The 15,940-nt window shown below is 36.3% G+C and overlaps 1 protein-coding gene and 1 pseudogene across 12 annotated transcripts in view; both read right to left on the bottom strand.

The window, feature by feature from the left end:
* LOC309808885 (centrosomal protein of 78 kDa-like) overlaps positions 1-15,940 on the bottom strand; it is a 525,691-nt pseudogene that overhangs the window by 439,674 nt on the left and 70,077 nt on the right. The gene's annotated exons all lie outside the window — the stretch shown is intronic.
* LOC309807663 (uncharacterized protein) overlaps positions 1-15,940 on the bottom strand; it is a 149,528-nt gene that overhangs the window by 57,079 nt on the left and 76,509 nt on the right. The window contains exon 5 of one of the 11 annotated variants that reach the window (XM_082627509.1): positions 5,625-5,820. The exons of the other annotated variants lie outside the window; for them this stretch is intronic. Within the exon in view, the coding sequence (XP_082483635.1) occupies positions 5,792-5,820 (29 nt within the window). The 3' untranslated portion in view covers positions 5,625-5,791. Of the gene's footprint in view, positions 1-5,624; positions 5,821-15,940 lie in introns of those variants that run through there. 11 annotated transcript variants of the gene reach the window in all.

The raw sequence follows: 15,940 nt of genomic DNA on the forward strand, positions 1-15,940 counted from the left end.
GCAACGAGAACTTACGTTGGAAAAATATCTGTTCTTACATTTCATATTATACAAATGTTTTCACTGTACAGGAAAAGCCAGACATATTCTAAAATATTTATTTGCAGTAATGTCTTGGATATATATTTTCCTTTAATAATTAATAAAACTAAGAACTGACAATAACATTGATTGAGAAGGAGTATAATTTTGAGGTTCCTGCCTCAGAGACGATGTTAATCTTCATGTTCACATTTCATGTAGTTTAGTTCAGAAAAAAGTTTTCATTTTCCTCTTTGTAACTAAAAGAATCCCCATTCTGCATTCAGAACAGTCACAGTAAAAAACAAAGGCCTACTTTATATAAAGTCAGAATTTATAAACACACACACCCATATATACATATATGCGTGTGTGTGTGTGTATATATATATGTGTGTGTGTGTGTGTATATATATATATATATAAAACTTCCTTATTCTTGTTTCCAAAATATTGTAAAGAAAATTATGACTTATGTGGTATTTATTCATGAATAAACTCTAATGGAGAGTTCTACTCTTCGTTTTTGTCCAGTGTATGAACCCATATATAAGTTATGGAAATCCCCATCTTATGAGGAAGAATCTGTCTCTCGTTATTGAGATTGAAAATGCCAGCTACTTAATCTCTGAGTAACCTTTAAAGCCATAGGCTAGCATATGACCTTAGCTCTGACAATCAGTTATATCCATTCTGGAGACTGGACTAGAAGCTACTGACAAGAAGAAAAGACTGCTTAGAATATATTCTGGAAGTGGAAAGCACACACTGTTTTCAGTATCCAGAACAAATGTATCAGTGATTCATATTACTGTATTTAGCATCCCCTATCATTGATATTTGTAGTTCTAGCTGAAGTGTCTCTGCCCAGTGACTCTTGCACTAGGTTGTTCCCTGGACCAATTCTACAGCATGATTCCTAGGCATAAGTTTAAACTTCCAAACACCAATCCTGGTTCTTGAATCTTTTATTTAGAGATTCCATAAACTGTCCAATATATTTTTAATCGTTTATTTTCTACTTAATTAACCCAGAGTAAGTCATCTATTGCTCTAACATAAAAATTGATACCAGGAGAGATCAGAGACAACAGATCATTGAGGATATAGGGGAAATTGCCATCACTTATCTAGCCTGGTTGGCACTGGAGACAGTAAATCTCTAGTTGGCAATAAGAAACAAATTGAGAAAAATTAACCTTAGAGTCTCCTGGAACTTAAAGCCTACTAGTGACCTGACTAGGGAAAATCAAGTAGTAACTCACATGTAAAAGGATGAAGGTCCTGGGACTTCTCTGGTGGTGCAGTGGTTAGGAATCCACCTGACAGTGCAAGGGACACGGGTTCGAGCCCTGGTCCGGGAAGCAACTAAGCCCACGAGCCACAACTACTGAGCCTGTGTGCCACAACTACTAAAGCCTATGAGCCTAGAGCCTGTGCTCTGCAACGAGAAGCCACGGCAATGAGAAGCCCGCACACTGCAATCAAGAGTAGCCCTCACTCGCCACAACTAGAGAAAGCCCGTGCACAGCAATGAAGACCCCATGGAGCCAAAAATAAATAAATAAATTTATCTTTTAAAAAAGTATGGAGGCCCTGAATATTCCAAATCTGTAGGGTGTCATGGTTACTTCTAAGGGCACTGGGAGAGCATCCTTTCCCAATTGTATTCTTAGCTCCTTTGTCAATGATCAGTTGGCTGTATATGCATATGTTTATTTCTAGTCTCTCTATTCTGTTCCATTCGTCTTTTTGCCAGTACCATGCTGTTTTGAGTACTGTAGGTTTGTAATATATTTTTTGAAATCAGAAACTCTTATGCCTCCAACTTTGTTCTTTCTCAAAACTGACAAATGGTGTTGGTGAAATTGGATATCCACATGCAAAAGAATGAAACTGGACTCTTGTATCATACACAAAAATCAACTCTAAATGGATTAAAGACTTAAACATAAGATCTGAAACTGTAAAACTCCTAGAAGAAAACATAGGGGAAAAGATCCTTGACACTAATTTTGGCAATGATGTCCTATCTATATGACACCAAAAGCACAGGCAACAAAGCAAAAATGGGCAAGTAGAACTACATCAAACTAAAAACCCTCTGAACAGCAAAGGAAACAATCAACAAAATGAAAAGGCAGCCTATGGAATAGAAGAAAATACTTGCAAACCCTGTATCAGATAAGGGCTTAATATTCAAAATTTATAAACTCCTATGACTTAATAGCAAAAAAAAAAAAACCCCAAATAACCCAATTTAAAAATGGGCAATGGGCTTGAACAGACATTTTTCCAAAGAAGATATATAAATGGTCAACAGATATATGAAAAGGTGCTCGACATCACTAACCATCAGGAAAATGTAAATCAAAACCACAATGAGGGAATTCCCTGGTGGTCCAGTGGTTAAGACTCTGTGCTTTCACTGCTGAGGGTGCAGGTTCAATCCCTGGTCAGGGAACTAAGATCCCACATGCCACACAGCACAGACCAAAACAACCCCCAAAAAACAACAAAAGAAAACGCACAATGAGATATCATCCTGAACCTGTTAGGATGGCTATTATAAAAATAAATAAAGTATTGGTAAGGATGTGGAGAAATTGGAACTACTGGGTACTGTTGGTAAGAATGTAAAATGGTACAGTTGCTATGAAATAGTATGGAGGGTCTTGAAAACCTTAAAAATAGAATTATCACGTGACCCAGCAATGCCACTTCTGTGTAGATAGTCTAAAGATTTGAAATCAAGATCTAAAAGATATTTCTCCACTACCATGCTCACTGTAGCATTATTCATGATAGCCAAGATATGGACAAAACGTATGAATACATTTTTAAAATGTGATATATACATACAATAGAATATTGTCCAGCCTTAAAAAAGAAGGAAAATCTGCCATGTGCAGTAACATAGATATATCTGAAGATGTTATGCTAAGTGAAATATGCCAGTCACAGAAGAACAAATACTGCATGATTCCACTTATATGAGATATCTAAAATAGTCAAACTTGTAGAAACAAAGAATAGAATGATAGTTGCCAGGGGCTGTATTATACACTTAAAAATGTGAGAGTAGATCACATATTGTTTTCTTACCACAATAAAATTTCTTTTCATAAATTAATAAAATAAATTAAAAATAAAGACAACAGGATAAACCAATGTAATAAGAATGTAATATTCCAGTCTTAAATTCCCAGCTCAAGATAATGCCAAAATATCATTAACTTTCTGTGAATGTGATAAAAGTCTTACTTCTTGCATCCACAGGTTGAGATAGAATAACACTAAACATTTAATTCTGATGACTGCTTTATTATGAGAGTTTAATTGGCATCTTGGAATGGGGCATTGACTGAAAAAGAACTGGACTTCTTTGTAGTGGGATGAGGATATAATGGTAGATTCCAATAAAGAAAGGACTCTCCAACCCTCACTTGCCATCTTTCTAAAGAGAAGTCAATTTTACGATATATAGTAACATTTCTTTCGCCATGATTGGAGACATGTAATGACTTAGCCAAGACGAGTTACCTAGAAAATGGAAGTCAATTTTTCCCATCCCAACCTCTTTACCCTTCCCTGTATTGATTCTTGGTACCTTCGATACCACTATTCTCCACTAGTCAGGGTGGTGACATGAAGATGAAATGATAAATGGCAGTTTGACTTAAGTCTGCCTCCCAGTAGGACTAGTAGGATGCCCCAAAATTCCATAAATATTTCATTAGTTTCTTAGTATATCATTAAAGTAGTACACTCAGCCACAAGCAGAATCACCATCTTGGCTGCATGTCTCAGGGAATAATATTTTTATTAGGAAGAGCCCACTAAAAGCCCCAAGAGCTTCCTCTATTTATTATAATAATATATCAAAAGCATGATTAAATCCCTAAGAGAATCACAGTGATTAGTTTCACTACTGAAGATTTTACAAATTCAGGGTTGGTGATTTCTATCATATTCCCTTTTAAAATTTCAATTTGTCTAGTGTAGAAGTCAGAGTATTCAGGAGTAAAACAGAAGATTGTTATAAATTTGATCAGCTAGAGACAGCAAATTGAGGCCGTTATTCTATATGTGGTCTCTTCACTAGAACAAATCAGTAAGGTTCTAAGGAACCTGCTTTGTTTTCTAAGTAATCAATAGTTATTGATTAGGCACATGCTTTTATTCCTTTACTCTAAAAAGCTGAGAACATCAGAACAATTTGCTTGCAAATCACAAGGCAGCAGTATTAATTTCACTGTATTGTCTCAACTTATTCATTCTACATCACAGCTTAGTTCATAGAGACCTTGACCTTCTGACATCACACTTATCCTCTATTTTAATGACATCATGCTCAGAGAACCTACAGATCAGTAAATAGACTACCCAAAGTGTCTTGGCAAGACCCATGTCTGCCTGAAAGTCATAGATACATTGCATGAACCTTGTCCATTCCCTATGTTTTAGGAATCTCCCACTTTATGAGGCAAATCCACCTTTCACCATAGAAGCTAAACATCTCAAGTACTTGTTTTCTCAGCCTCCTTTGAAACTAGGGCATTAGCACAAAAACGGAATTCTATCAGTTGGATGCATATGCCCCAGATTTGCAATTAAAAGCTGCCAGTGAGTGAGTGGAAAACAGTAATTGTAGAGTCTATACTGGTCACACAAAAGAACCCTAGTGGAAGCAATACCCTCTTTCCAGCAGCATCTAAATTCTGTGTTTGTGAGCTCAGCATTACGATCTGCAGAGTAATCAAGTAATCCAGCAGTAGTGGCAATCTCGTCTTCACCACATCAGACCATGAAATAAGTTTAGACATTTCTCCTGGCTGATAGTTTAGACCCACGGTTCTCTGACTCTCCAAACCATTCTGTGAGCTACTCTGTATCATTGTAATAAATTCATTTTCTTAAAGTTATCTAAGTCATATCATGTTGCTTAAAACCAAGAGTTCTGCCGATACACCCAATTAGCATTTAGTAAGCATCTTCAACTGGCCTTATCAGACCCTAAAGGAAACTAGATAAATAGGATACAAACTCTGTTAGTGCATATGCTTGTGGGGGAAACTGTGATGGTGTTAGAGTACACACATATGTAATAAACCATGGGAGTATAGCTAAAATTTTGCTTTTCTTATGCTAATTGTGATTTCTTCTTTGTGGATTATTAAAGTAAAATGCTTAATTCCTGAACATTTGGATCTATTTTAAAATAATTTTTGTTACTGATTTCTAACTCAACATCTCAATGGTCAGAAAGCATCTTTTATTGTATTTCAGTCTTTGAAATATGTTGAGACTTGCTTTATGTACAACCATATAATCAATTTTGTAATATAGTCTATATATACTTGTTAAAAGTGTGATTTCCATCATCATTGTTGCATAGAGCGTTTTATATATTTCAAATTGATCAAGTTTCATATTTGTGTTAAAAATCTTCCATGGACTTTTGGCTGGTTGTTCTACCTACTACTGAGGGAGTTGTGTTAAAATCTCCCACGATGATTGTGGATTTACATATTTATTCTTCTTTTCCTGTCAAGTTTTGCTGTATGAATTTTTAAAAACATTACTTTTTGTATGAAATCTTAGATTTATTACATTGTTTTAGAGAATTGATCTTTTAATCCTTATGGTATTTGAAACAAATTCTACAGGTAAGCCATTTGAATAAGATAATTTAACAAGGTTGCTGAATCCAAGGTCAATATTTTTAAAAATCAATTGTATTTGTACAGACCAACAGCAAATAGGATATTCAGAAAACGATGCTCTTGATGGTAATATCTAAAAAGTGAAACACATAAAAATAAATCTAATGAGAGGTACGAAGACTTCTATATGCAAAATTATGAAGCAGTACTGAGAAAAATTAAAGAATACCTAGATAAAGGGATATACCATATTCATGGACTGAGGGACTCAACTTATTAGAGAAATCAATACTCCACATATTAATCTCAGTTTCAACATAGTCAAGTCCCATTAATTTGGGGTTTTTTATTTTTGTTTTTGTGTTTGGCTGTTATATTTGTTGCATATTTGTTTGTTTGGTTTTTATTTCTTTGGGGAGATTAACAATGGTTTTAAAATCACTGGGAAGTGTGTCCTCCTACAATTTAAAACTGCTACTCTCTTCCTCATTGATGCTTAAAATTTCATATTTAGATATACATTCTATAACTTCACCTTTCTTTGCCCCTCTTAAATCTCACTCCTCACACTTCCCTGGGAGAGGCAGCACCTTAAGGCTTGTAAGCCATTTACATTTCAGTACAAGTTTGATACAAGTTTCCTAGAAGAAGTTTTGGTAGGAGAAGGAGAGAACAGAGATAAGAGGCACCAAAAAGGGCAAGGAAAAAAGAAAATGAGTTCAATAAAGACAACCACAGATTGGAGAAAGACCAGCCTTTTGCTATTTCTCAATCCTTCTTAGAACAGCTCTGTTGATTGACATTCAGAAAAACAGATGACTGCAGTATTTCTGCTTATTGATTTACTTTATATTCCAGTATAAGCCACTACCAATCAAGCAGTCATCATCTGCTTAATCCAAAGTTTTACTTTACAATTGTTTTTTATGTTGCTTTTTAAGTTGATATGACATCTGGATTCTAAAACATGACATTCTGTTCTCTTTTGGATACAGGAAAAAATATTTTGATGTTTGAGACTGTATGATTAATTTTCCAAATGGTGGAAAGAGTACTGGATTGAGAACAGAGATTTTAATACTTCTTAATATTTAATATGCAATCATCTATCTTTGGTAAATTCCTTAGCTAAGCAGGCTCATATTTTTCTCATTTGTAAAATGAAGGGACTCAAATATCTCATGAACCTGTTCTCAACCCCTTTAAGAGTACATGACTCTTAGTCAGATGTTCACTGGATCACTCAGCAAATTCTTTCTAAGAATAAGACAGTATAATTTTAGATGACACCTTTCTTTTAATAACATCAATTAATTTTTTCTCAAAAATTTCCAGTTAAGCAGTAGAGATAAATATCTTTTAGATATGGGGATATCAATAAAGACTGAAGTTTTACTAAGCTTACAGAGTTGAAAGTAAAAGGATAAGTATTGTTAATATCAATATTATCATTTAGAAAATGCTTTTTACATCTTTTAGGTTTAGTTCAGAAACAAATAATGTTTTAAGTCATCTCCAAATGCTCAAAGGGCAAATAATTTATTCTATATATGACAATTATAATAACACAACACTTTGATTCCTTAAGTATGATTTGTAATTCAAACTTACCCCTCATTTATTATAAAAAAAGTTTATTCCTTTGATCTAAATTTACTAAAATAGATATAAATTGTCTGTGTTACATAATATTTTCAAATGTAACTTCCTTGTCTTACAATACCCTCACTTGAGACAGGCAATATAATAGATGTATTATTAAAACGCCTGCTCTTTCTACAATCTAATGGTTTTCAACATGACTTAGTCAATCAGTAAATACTTACATCAAAAGTTACTGAGACCAGGGACTTCTCTGGTGGTCCAGTGGGTAAGACCCTGTGCTCCCAATGCAGGGGGCCCGGGTTTGATCCCTGGTCAGGGAACTAGATCCCGCATGCATGCTTCAACTAGGAGTCCACATTCTGCAACTAAGATTCCGCATGCCACAACTAAGACCCAGTGCAGCCAAAAAAATAAATATTAAAAAAAAAGAAAAAAAGTTACTGAGACCAGGGGTTTTTAAATTGTAGTTCTTGGAGTTTGGGGATTTTGTCAAGGACATTTATGAGTTTATGAAAGAGCGGAGGGTACAAATAATCAAAGCCACACTTATTTTGTATTTCATAAAGTTATTGGGATTACATGTAAAATTTTGTTTGAAAGATGGGATATGTTCTATTAAACATCTGGATGTCACTGACTGTACAGACGCTTTTCAAATGTAGAGGTTAATAATAATAATAATAATAATGCATATTGAGCATTCATTAAATACCAGGCACTGTTTGAGTGCTTAAGACGCACTAACTTATTTCATCCTAACATCAATCCAGTGATCATTATCTCAATTTTAAAGACGTAGAAATCAAGGCACAGAAAAATTAAATACCTGTCCCAGTTAGTAAATGAAAGAACAATAATCAAACTCAGGCTGTTTAACTCCAGTACGTTCACTCTTACCCACAACATTAATTCACTTTCTTAGGACCTCCTTAGAATAGAAAAATGGACAATCTTAAAAGTCAGAAAAAAAGAGACAAAATAGACTAAATGAAGTTTCTGATCAGAAAAGCAGCAATACAAAAGTGGTATTAAAAATATTCATCTGGTAATTAATGTAAAATAAATAATAGGAGAACCTAACTTTGGGTACTTGGGCTCATTCATTTATTAATGAATATTAATTGAGCTAGTTATCATCCTTTGTGATTAGGCTACATTAATGAACAAAGCATAAAGAAAATTCTGCCCCCTTGGACTTTCTAATGGATCCAGAGACTAGTTACCTTGGCCCAAAGACCTGGCCTAGGAGGCTAGCAAGGAGCCTACAGAGTGTTAGTTGAAAAAACAGTCAAATTTTTTTCCATCTAAAGGCTATGGCAGAGATAGAAGAATGAGAAAATCAAAAAGCGGGACTAGGTTTGGAGAGAAAAATGATTTTGAATAGCTATCTTTCAAGGAATAGCAAGACATCCATTTATGAATATTTAGAAGGCAATTAGCAATACAAAGTTGGGGCTTTAGTGAGAGTACATTACATGGATACCATAGCCATTTCCCACTGAGGTAATAGCCAATCCAATGGCAGGTTTTAGCTGGAAACATAAAATTCAATCAATAGTCTGATAGAGGAGAACCAGCACACAAAATACAGAAGTATGGTGAATTCCCAAAATAGTGGAATGGGAAAAATCAAAAAGAAGCACTCAAAGTAACAAACTGATTTGCTAAATATGTGAAAAGAGTAACAGGTAGTACATAGTCAACACAATTACAGCAAAAAGATAAGAGTCATCTGTGAGGAGCAAAACATCAAAAGCAATTGAGATTTTAAGGTAAATGAGACAGAAGAAAAACCTTTGAATTTGGAAATTATAAAGCCATTACTGATGTGGAAAATGAAATCTTGGTGCAATGTGGAATGAAAGCAGGGTGAAAAGAGAACATAAAGAGTTCGTATATGTCATTTGTTTTGCACATATAGTACAAGGAAGCGGGGGACTAGACCATTAGGAAGAAGGGCATGCTTCATTTTGGTGGTAACTGCATCAAGAACACTACAGGATTTTGAAACCACAAATTAGCTGATGATTAGAGAAAACTTTACTTAGCTTTGGAAAAGCTGTGCTTCAAATAGCTTACGGATAGCCCAACTAATTCCTTAGTCTTTCCACTACTATATGCTACTTCCAATAGAGTAATACAAACCTGTCACTTGTTTTTAATAATGCTTGCTCATTGCCCCAGCAGTTTTCTCTTAATCTACTATCTTTGACTTCCTTGCCTTAGCTTACAGTAACATTTTAATACAGGGACTATAACAATAATGCTGGACTCATTTATAATTCTATCTCTTCAAACACACTTTCTCACATGAAATGTTGTTAGGATTAATTAAAAAGAAAGTAAAGTGACAAATAAGAAAACCCTCTTTCAAAAAGATTTTTTAAAAGACCTTTGCTCTGAAAGGCAGATATGAATCACTGACAGCACACATTTGGGTATTAGCTAGGTGTAATAAAGTTCTCACACTCTTTCACTCAAGCTTTGTTTCAGTCCAACTGTGCCCTCTACAGTCTTATCAAGTGAATGAAGGTGACTTTAGCTTGCAAGGAATCTGATAAGTCTCTGATACTCAGTCCACACTTTTCAGACAGGAAAGCAATATTTGATTCTTTATAAAAATTTCCGACCTATTTAATATGGGGGAACTCTCTAAGATAAAAGGTAATTAAATTTAACAAGTGGATACATTTGCTTGGCTGTGTGATGACCACTGCAAAAGAAAATAAAGTTTTATATAGTCTAATTGTGTCCTTCGATACTGAAAACTATTATTAGTGACAATGTGGAATTTTACCTGAGCCCTCGAATCCTGGAAAACAGCAAAAGTTAAGATATCCCTCTGCCCTTTGTGTTGTGGAAAACAGCTTATTCCTAAGAACCACCACAGATGCCTCCTCTTGTTTACCTATGGCAATGCCAGACAAAGATATTCCAAATTGCCATTTTTTTTGTCTCATAAATTATCATCTGAAGTGTTTATTCCTACTAATCAATTGGAACAAACTGCTTATTAATCAAACTGTAAAGTTTCACTCCTTCCTCCAGGCTCCAGAACTCGGACTCACTGTCAGACTGAGTCAACAGATAATCTCTCCTAAGAACAGGCTGACCTCAGGGTAAAATATTCTCTGATCTACCACCCACTCAAGCTACTCTTTTATCCCATTTGCCCACACCCTACCCTTAATACCCTTGTTACTTCCTCTCAAGAGAAGAAAAACCCCTTTTGATTAACCACTGAGAGGCTTGCAGATCTTAGGGTCACAGCATTCTCCCTAATGCAATAGTTCTCCTCCCCCAATTGCAATAGGCCCCTCCTTGCACTTACCCTTTTGAGTAAAGTTTCTCCTTACTATGCTGCTATTGTTTGGGTTTTTTTAGTTGACATTGGCAACTGATAGAAGAAGTAAATATTGCTGCATCTGGATATATGTGATAATGGGGGATTGAAAACTCTAAAATTTTTATTTGATTTTTATTGGAGTATAGTTCTTTTACAATGTTGTGTTAGTTTCTTGCTGTACAGCAAAGTGAATCAGTCATACATATACATATATCCGCTCTTTTTTAGATTTCCTTCCCATTTAGGTCACCACAGAGCACTGAGTAGAGTTCCCTGTGATATACAGTAGGTTCTCATTAGTTACCTATTTTATACATAGTAGTTATATATGTCAGTCCCAATCTCCCAATTCATCCCATCCACCCCTTCCCCCCTTGGTAACCGTAAGGTTGTTCTCTACATCTGTGACTCTATTTCTGCTTTGCAAATAAGTTCATCTCTACCATTTTTCTAGATTCCACACATAAATGGTACTATACAATATTTGCTTTTCTCTGCCTGACTTACTTCACTCTGTATGACAATCTCTAGCTCCAACCACATCTCTGCAAATGGCACTATTTCATTCCTTTTTATGGCTGAGTAATATTCCATTGTATATATGTACCACACCTTCTTTATCCATTCTTCTGTTGATGGACATTTAGGTTCCTTCCACGTGCTGGCTATTATAAATAGTGCTGCAGTGAACACTGGGGTGCATTCATCCTTTCCAATTATGGTTTTCTCTGGATATGTGCCTAGGAGTGGGAATGCTGGGTCATATGGTAGCTCTATCCTTAGTTTTTTAAGGAACCTCCATACTGTTCTCCATAGCGGCTGTACCAATTTACAGTTCCACCAACAGTGTTGGAGGGTACCCTTTTCTCCACACCCTCTCCAGCATTTATTGTCTGTAGATTTTTTGATGATGGCCATTCTGACTGGTATGAGGTAATACTTCACTGTCATTTTGATTTGCATTTCTCTAATGATTAGTTATGTTGAGCATCTTTTCATGTGTTTGTTGGCCACCTGTATGTTTTCTTTGGAGAAATGTCTATTTAGGTCTTCCACCCATTTTTTGATTGGGTTGTTTGTCTTTTTGATATTGAGCTGAATGAGCTGTTTGTATATTTTGGAGATTAATCCCTTGTCAGTTGCTTTGTTTGCAAATATTTCCTCCCATTCTGAGGGTTGTCTTTTCATTTTGTTTACGGTTTCCTTTGCTGTGCAAAAGCTTCTAAGTTTCATTAGGTCCCATTTATTTATTTTTGTTTTTATTTTCATTACTCTAGGCGGTGGGTCGAAAAAGATCTTGCTGTGGAAAACTGTAAATATTAAATGATTTGGTTCATTCAGTTAATTATGAGTGTTAATGAATACATTAAACAGTCCACAAAGAGAGAGTCCTTTAAGCATCTGCTGTGTGCTAGGGTTTCCTCTACTAGGCCACAATTAGAAAAATCTGTTTGCTCAAAAAGCACATAGGTCAGTACAGAAGACTAACATAAAACCATCATGAGATGCATTGATAGAAATGTACACAAAGTGCTATGTTTACATTTGATAAAGTCATTTACTATGAGTGCCTAGGGTCTATGGCAGGAAAATGATGTGACCAGAAAAGTTTTAGAGTAAAGGTGATATCTGAGAAGACCATCAAAGAATAAACACGACTCTGTCAGATGAACAAACTGTGAAGAATCTGTATTTGGCATTGGGAACAAAGTGATCACAAAAAGCCCAAGTAATACCATGGTTCCTCTGGAGAGCAAAAGTAGTTGGAACTGACTCAACTGTAGCTCACATATGTAAGACAACTGAAGGGGAGCTGGAAAGATGAGCAGATACAAAGCAGCACAGCCTTTTACAACTATGAAAGTTGGGGACTGCACAACTCCAGTGGGTACCATTCATAATAATGTCAATGTGAATGACACAAGCTGGAGTTGTGTACAGCCCTGAGCAAGACCTCTGAGCAGGTACCAAATTAGTAGAGTATTTTTATGCCAAGTGTATAAGTTAGGATGCTTTTGGTAGCAAAAAAATGGAAACCCAATCTGTCTGTCTTCAACTTTAAGAGGATTTTGGAAAGAACATCAGGGCTCATGTAACAGAGGAGGACCCTATGGGGCCTTCCTAGGATAGAACCCTCCCCCATATCCTCTACTTTAGCTCCTCTCTGAAGTACATAGATAACAGTATTTGATGCACATTTCCTGCTTTACAGATGCTAAAACTCCCACCAAATGGAAGGTTAACTACTTAATGACCATGAGCACATAGCCCCCAGGCCTACTGGAGCCAAAGAATTGATGACGTTAACCCCTGTGACACTGTCCTGAAACCTCACCATCAACCAAACAGAGAACTGTGCACAAGCTGATCACATACCTTGGGACTCCCCTCCCTCACCTTGCCTTTAAAAACACTTTGCTGAAACCCATCAGGAAAATGAGGCTTTTTGAGTACTAGCTGTCCCGGACTCTTTGTATGGTGCCTTACAATAAATCACGGCAGTTTATTTCACCACAACCCAGTGTCAGTAGATTGGGTTTATTGCACGTGGATAAGTGGACCCAAGTCTGCTTCAGTGACACTCACAATACTGCTATGGGGCTTTTGCACAGCAATGGAAACCATAAACAAGACGAAAAGACAACCCTCAGAATGGGAGAAAATATGTGCAAATGAAGCAACTGACAAAGGATTAATCTCTAAAATTTGCAAGCAGCTCACACAGCTCAATATCAAAAAAACAAACAAACAAATCCAAAAATGGGCGTAAGGCCTAAACAGACATTTCTCCAAAGAAGACATACAGATTGCCAACAAACACATCAAACGATGCTCAGCATCACTAATCATTAGAGAAATGCAAATCAAAAGCTACAATGAGGTATCACCTCACACCGGTCAGAATGGCCATCATCAAAAAATCTACAGACAATAAATGCTGGAGAGGGTGTGGAGCAAAGGGAACCCTCCTACACTGTTGGTGGGAATGTAAATTAGTATAGCCACTATGGAGAACAGTACGGAGGTTCCTTAAAAAACTAAAAAAGCGAACTACCATACGACCCAGCAATCTCACTACTGGGCATATACACTGAGAAAGCCATAATTCAAAAAGAGTCATGGACCACAATGTTCATTGCAGCTGTATTTACAATAGCCAGGACATGGAAGCAACCTAAATGTCCATCAACAGATGAATGGATAAAGAAGCTGTGGCACATATATACAACGGAATATTACTCAGCCATAGAAAGAAACGAAATTGAGTTATTTGTAGTGAGGTGGATGGACCTAGAGTCTGTCATACAGAGTGAAGTAAGTCAGAAAAAGAAAAACGAATACTGTATGCTAACACATATACATGGAATCTAAAAAAAAAAATGGTTCTGTTCAACCTAGGAGCAGGAAAGGAATAAACACACAGACATAGAGAATGGACTTGAGGACACAAGGAAGGGTGAAGGTGAGGCTGGGACGATGTGAGAGAGTAGCATGGACATATATACACTACCAAGTACAGAATACTAGAGAGCTAGTGGGAAGCGGCCGCATAGCACAGGGAGATCAGCTCGGTGTTTTGGGACCACCTGGAGGGGTGGGATAGGGAGGGTGGGAGGGAGACGCAAGAGGGAGGGGATATGGGGATATATGTATACATATAGCTGATTCACTCTGTTATACAGCAGAAACTAACACACCATTGTAAAGCAATTATACTCCAAAAAAGATATTTAAAAAAAAGAAAAAGAAAATAATGGAGGGTTTGTAAAGAAAACGGAAAAGCCAAAAAGTGCTGGATATAATTGAGGATTTCTGCATTAGGAATTCTGCAGCACTGTGAACTACAAGAAAATTGAGTAGGGGGATGAAGATTTAGGAATGTTCAACTTTTTATGAATTTAATTCCTTTTTTCACCTTTTTTTTTTTATGAGTAATGGTTAAAATTTGAATTCCTTTATAAATTATTTTTGGGTGATTAACTGTGTTTTTTAAAATGCATCTCTGTACAAAGACTCTCTCAAATTTATTATGGTGGCCTAAATAAATTAATACATCTTGAAGGTCTTAGTGGTAAATCACCATGTTTAATTCCAAGAGAATTTAAAAGGTAAAGAAAAATTAGTTTCAAAAATATTTTCAACAAGTTGACATTTATGAAAATTTTTGAAAGATGAGCAGCTATGGGCATACCACCTTATTTTAGCTGATGAACTAATGAATACAGACTTCACACATTTTCAAAGTATTGAACTGCCTTTTCTTGTATAGCAATCCGCAACATATACCAGGTTAAAAAAAAACCAATAGGGCCTCCCTGGTGGCGCAGTGGTTGAGAGTCCGCCTGCCGATGCAGGGGATACGGGTTCGTGCCCCGGTCTGGGAGGATCCCATATGCCGCGGAGCGGCTGGGCCCGTGAGCCATGGCCGCTGGGCCTGCGCATCCGGAGCCTGTGCTCCGCAACGGGGGAGGCCACAACAGTGAGAGGCCCGCATACCGCAAAAAAAAAAAAAAAAAAAAAACCAATAATCTTAAACCATGATTTCTTCCCTAAAATCCCCTTTCTACTCATTTATAAATCCTCCTTAATATTAATTTTTTCCTATCATATTTCTCAGCCTTGATTATTTCATGTACTTGATGTACAAATGTATTGAACACTTACAATATGTACAAGATACTTTTTTTTTTAAAGCTACATGTCAGTTGACTCTTTTGTGCTTGGCACTGGAAGATACACTGTTGGAAGATTCAGCCCCTGCACTCAATTTTCTCACAGGTTAAAGAAGATTCAGACAAGTAAATCCACAATTCAACACTCTACTATAAAAGGTATGAGAAAGGGTTGCCCAGGGGGTTTTGATTGTAAAGAGCAGGAGAAACTATCTTTTCCTGGGTATGGGAGGATTCCTAGAGATGTTACCTGAGAAAAGGAAGATAAGAAGAAATTGCTAGGTGAATAAGGGATATTTTTTAGCTTTTATTTCTATTCAATTCTCACAAAAAAAGAAAAAGTCAAAAAAATAAATGAAGGTATGTGACTCTCAGAGCTCCTTAGGCTCTTTGGTATCTATATTTGTAGCTGGAGATACATGTGCCACAATTATGTTCTAAGTTAAGGGAGTCTGCGTGTGTCATGCATCAAGCATGTAGCGCAAGCTCATGTTAATAAAAATAGCCATTCAGGCATAATCAAGGTAGAAGAGCAACAACTCACTACATATTTACCGATACCTTTCCTCTAGTCTCCTCTCCTGTGTTCCTTTCACCCACCCAAATGTTTTGGTGTGTAAACCTTCCTC

Source organism: Mesoplodon mirus (assembly GCF_964341445.2).
Source record: "Mesoplodon mirus genome assembly, chromosome: 7".
NCBI lineage: Eukaryota > Metazoa > Chordata > Mammalia > Artiodactyla > Ziphiidae > Mesoplodon > Mesoplodon mirus.